Genomic DNA, 4,912 nt, shown 5'->3' on the forward strand with positions numbered 1-4,912 from the left:
ATAATTCCTCTCACTTTTATCCTTTTTTTCCTCGTCTAATAAACAAACTTGTACGAAAAGAACAAAAGCTGTGGCTCGGCGCGAGTGCTCACCACCGTTGTCAGCGTGAGAACCCCCATGCATTTTTTCCTCTTGTCGATCTTTGCTTTAGATCTCTTTTCTCTCTGCAAAGGTACTTTTTGCACGCTTGTGTACGGCATCAGAATTAAAATTCTGGGTTTTCTTGAAAGAATCTTGTTTATGTACTCAACTATCGAATGTAGATCGATATTAATTGCTTATCTATTGTATCTATGCCAATCATGATTAGGTTTCGTTAATTGAAGGAGAATTTAGTCAAATACAAAAATCAAAGAGAGAATGAAGGGTACCAGCGATTTTGTAGAATTGCTTGGACCAGATTTGTCAATGAAGATCATGATGTGTTTGGAGGATCCCTCTGATCTTGTTCGAGTCAGCGCTGTCTCAATTATGTGGCGTCAATTTGGTGAGTTTGATCGCCTCGGTTATTGCCTTTGTGCTCACTACACTTTTTCTGTTGCTTTTTTTAAATTTATATGAAAGGGAATTAGGTTTTTCGGTCGATTGAAGGCTCACTTGTGAAGTTTTATGTGTTGCCCACCTATGACATTGATATTGCTTTTATACGTGTTGTTTGGGTCTCAATGAATGCAAGATGAGGAGTGTGCAGAAGAGGATGTTCCATAGAATAATGGGAGTAAAAATCAAACAACGACATGTGTATTAGGATTCACATAGTGAGGCTTGACATTAGCTGCCAGCCTATTGCAACTCTCCTCTAATGGGAATTTGAACTGGCTCTGAAAATCATAGACAGAGTTAAAAAATGGGAATAATATTTGTCGTCAATAATGGCAGCGACAAGAGAACTGCTTCTTGTGCGTGAAAATAAGTCTGCTACATTTACTAGGATAAAACTAGGGATGATACCTTATTTGTGGAGTATGGAAATGTAAAAAATTGTTGGGTGAAAGGAGACATTTGCATTAAAATTTCTTGTAATTATAGTTATCTAGTTGTTACTCCTAGTTGATTATTCAGCTATGCATGAAGAAGATAAGCATATGTTTTGTGATTATTGTGTCCCTACTTTCCATTTGAAGACGCTGGAGAAGAACAACATAGAGCTTTATTTTGCTCTCACATTGACTTTGGAATTTTATGCAGTGATTGCTAATGGCCTATGTAGGCAACTCTGGCATAGAATGTTTCCTGAGGTATCAAACATTGATAACATTTTTGAAGTTAAAAATATGACTGAAGGCGTGGAATTCGAGCCAGATGATTCTACAGGAGGAGCTCATCTAGAGAGGGATCACAGAGTGTTTGCGTTTTTGACTCGAGGGCTTACTTCTTATATGAGAAATGATTGCATATCAGATGCTATATGTGCATCCAGCACTGATCATTATCCTCGTGAAAGCATAAAAAATACACTAGAACCAAGTGATGTTGTTGACGACAGACCATCATACTGGTCAAGCAAGGGCTCAATTGATGTTGCATTTCCTGAAACATTAATATATAGATTGGCTGCACGACTATGTGTGATTTCTGAAATTCATGTAAAGCCATTTCAAGGTCTTTCGCGAAGTTCTTTATACTCCTATTTTGGAACAATTGATATTACATCCTCTATGTTTACTGACTCAAAAAATGCTTTGGCATGGCACCAGCATATTTTCAGTTAGGGTTCCCTATATATTCATCTAAGGCTGTAAGATTTCTGGTGGGGCATCCAAAGGTTCCTTTGGACGTTCAGGATGTCGAAGAATTTTCAGATGACAAGTATGTATGGACATATACATCGCCAGAATTTCCAATGGCTCAAGTGAGTTACTTGTTTGGGCTTTCCCTTATAATTTTTCAGTTTCTGCTGTAATGTTTCAGGGAAGGATAACAATGAATATTTCTTTTTCACTGAATTTATCTTCACACAATTGTTGTCTATTTTGGGATTGTATGGACAAAAGTAGTCATAAAATTGCACCATGCTCTTTAACGTGTATTATTTATACATCATTTTAGCATGCAAATGGAGAACTCTTGATGATTATATTGAAGTTCTATCCAATTGTTCCATTAAATGCTCATAGATATGTGATTCTGGTTTATTTAAAAGCTTAGATTATGGTCATTGTGACATGACTTTAGAACTGTTTACCTGGTTTAACGGTGAATACAGGAGAATTTCTTGCAAAAATTTAAGCTGCCAAAACCTGTACTTTGCATCGGAGAAATTCTGAAAGTAGAGCTCTTGGGCAGAGTTCAGACACAAGAAACGGATGAACTATACTATATATGGTTAGTCTTCTAAGCCTTGTGCTATTATTATCTAGCAGTCCATTCTTATGGTAAAATCATTGTGGCAACGAGCAATCCCATTCAATTAATTCCATTTGCACTTGTGATGTACTTTAGAGTTGCTTAGCTGAATTGATTATTCCGAAAATGAAAATCCTTGCACATAATGGGGATTATACTTTGGATTAAGTCTCAATCCCCAGTTATGAGAGCAATACAAAATGAAAAAATAGGCCAGGCAGGTTCAGTTTGTAGTGGTTCACCATTATATGTGAGAGCTACATTGCATGATTTCGCGCTGCTCAGTCTATATCTCAATAAAAAAACAGGGGCCTCAATAATCTTTTATATATGTAGGAATATTAGGACAACCTTATACATATTGGAATAACTAATATGCTGTTGAACATGATCAGTGATTGAGGACAAGAGTATAGTATGATTAGATTCTACACTGTCCAATAGAGTCAACCATGCTACTAATGAATTTCTCATGCCCATATGGTGGAAATAAAAGAAAATGAGAAGAAAATTATAAACATTAAGCCCCCGTTTGGCCCCATTAAATTACATTCCATTATATTCTATTTTTTTCTCCTATTTTCTACTACACAATTTTCCATAAAAATAATATTACACGTGAATCAGAAACTTTTATTTCTTTTTCAACCACTCATTTTTCAAAAAAAACATTATTTCTCTCATTTTCATTACCAAAAAATGGGGGCCAAACGGGGCCTAAGACTTTGTCAGTGATTAGTTGTAGGAAATAACCCACTTTACAAATTTAAGTGGACTCTTGGAGTGTAGTGGCCCGCTGGCTGCATTGTCAATATATTGTGCACTTAACCTTTTGGAAAATGATATACACGTTTACAGCTCTCTCACAAAATGTGGGGCTCGCAATTATTTTAATCGTGAGCTCTACTCTTACATGTAAAAGGGCTGTCAAGGAAGCTGTTAAAAATGATGTACTTGTAGCACAACTGTAACCTTTTTTGTGGACCTTGTCCTGCGAGAATACTTTTGCAAATATGGTGCTTCCTACTAACATTCAGTCTTGAACATATCCAAATATCTTGATTGGAGTCTCTAAATTCATCCATTCTCGAGATATTGTTAGTGAACACAGGTGAACACCGGAATAAGAAAATTCTTTTCAATTATTCTCCTTAATTTTCTTACACTTTTACGCCTTAATTTATAATACAATGAGGTAGATGAAAAAAGGTAAATAATCTCCCAATTAAAGAAACAAAATCTAATTACTATATATACCACAATTCCATAATTATTAAACCATAATTACGGGATTTCTACCGTTAGTGACGCAATAACTATGTATGAGGTTTCTATTCCTTGACCACTAAACACTTGTTTTCTGGGAATAGTATCTAAAAAGAAGAATCATGTGTTGTTATGCATTTTCATTCCTGCTGAAACTTCAATATCAGTACTAAATCTTCGGTGATTTACGGTAGTCCAAAGTTTATGGCATGAATTCATTGTTAGTTATATTATGAAGTTAATGATTAATCATAATTTCTTTATGCTCAGCATTACACATGTTGAAGTGGTTGGTAGATTGGTTTTACCAGCATTCGATATCAAAATTCCAGAATTGGGAAAATGCTTATTGGAGTACCACCCTGAAGCTGCACATTCTTCATCACCTGCAAAATCTTCGCAAGGGGATTCAAGTAGCCCTTCACAGGTTTTAGCTAGTATATGGAGCTGAGAGCAAATTATCCTCTTTAACACATTCGAGGGAGACGATGGTGGAGAGTGACCATTGTGATGAAATCAACTGTATTACTATTTTAAGATCGTGTTTGGTACTGTAGTTGACAAATCTGTCAAGTATTATGTAAGCAATATAATAATAAGACTATTTCTAAATCAGGGTCACTTCTATAATAATCGGGAAGAAAAATTTACTAAAATTAATAATTTTAGACATGGTGCTATAGAGTTTAGATTTGTTGTCCATCCAATTAATTATTGACATATAATATTAAACTAACATGTCATCAACTTGGTGGGCTAGTGATGAAGGTAACGAGGATAAATTTGAGACAATGTGTTAATTTAAAAATGATGTATCTATAATTGACTGGGTGGATAACCAATTGGATAGTAGATCCATATTTAGTATTGTTATGGAACTTTTTGAATTTTTATGTTTTGGTATTGTCTTTTCTAGTTCATGTTTGAGTAATGTTATTAGCACCACTGTGGTCAAATATCAATCAAAGACAACAACTAACATCAAGCTCTTGTTTGAACCCCCCTTTTATTTGAAAATGTATTTTGAATTAGTGAGTTATTTTTTCAGTTTTTCTTTTTCTTTTATTTATTTATTTTTAAATGCATCGTTAAAAAATAGGGAAAGTTTTGTGTTTACATATAAAATTGTCTCGGGGGAGGATATTTGATTAAAAATGAATTACGAAAATGAGGCTCAAAATATGGTTGAATAATAGATTCATTTAAATATAATATCACATGATTTATTTAATTGAACATATAAAATATGACCATTGTGTTTTAACATCATTGATATTAGATAGCATTATTTTTCATGTTT

General features: G+C 34.4%; 1 protein-coding gene across 2 annotated transcripts; it reads left to right on the forward strand.

The window, feature by feature from the left end:
• Window positions 1-4,245, forward strand: LOC111373650 (F-box protein At4g00755-like). 2 transcript variants are annotated; one of them, XM_022996212.1, is made up of 6 exons: window positions 1-105; window positions 311-487; window positions 1,189-1,602; window positions 1,698-1,852; window positions 2,207-2,325; window positions 3,883-4,245. In XM_022996212.1, exons 2-6 carry the CDS (start codon window positions 361-363, stop codon window positions 4,061-4,063), a joined length of 996 nt encoding a protein of 331 aa, XP_022851980.1. In that variant the 5' UTR covers window positions 1-105; window positions 311-360; the 3' UTR covers window positions 4,064-4,245. The 2 variants fall into 2 exon arrangements, with proteins under 2 accessions (XP_022851980.1, XP_022851979.1); XM_022996211.1 differs by having other exon boundaries at window positions 11-172.
• Window positions 4,246-4,912: the final 667 nt, after the last annotated feature.

The sequence above is a fragment of the Olea europaea genome, unplaced genomic scaffold (genome assembly GCF_002742605.1).
Source record: "Olea europaea var. sylvestris unplaced genomic scaffold, O_europaea_v1 scaffold1149, whole genome shotgun sequence".
In the NCBI taxonomy this organism is placed as follows: Eukaryota; Viridiplantae; Streptophyta; class Magnoliopsida; order Lamiales; family Oleaceae; genus Olea; species Olea europaea.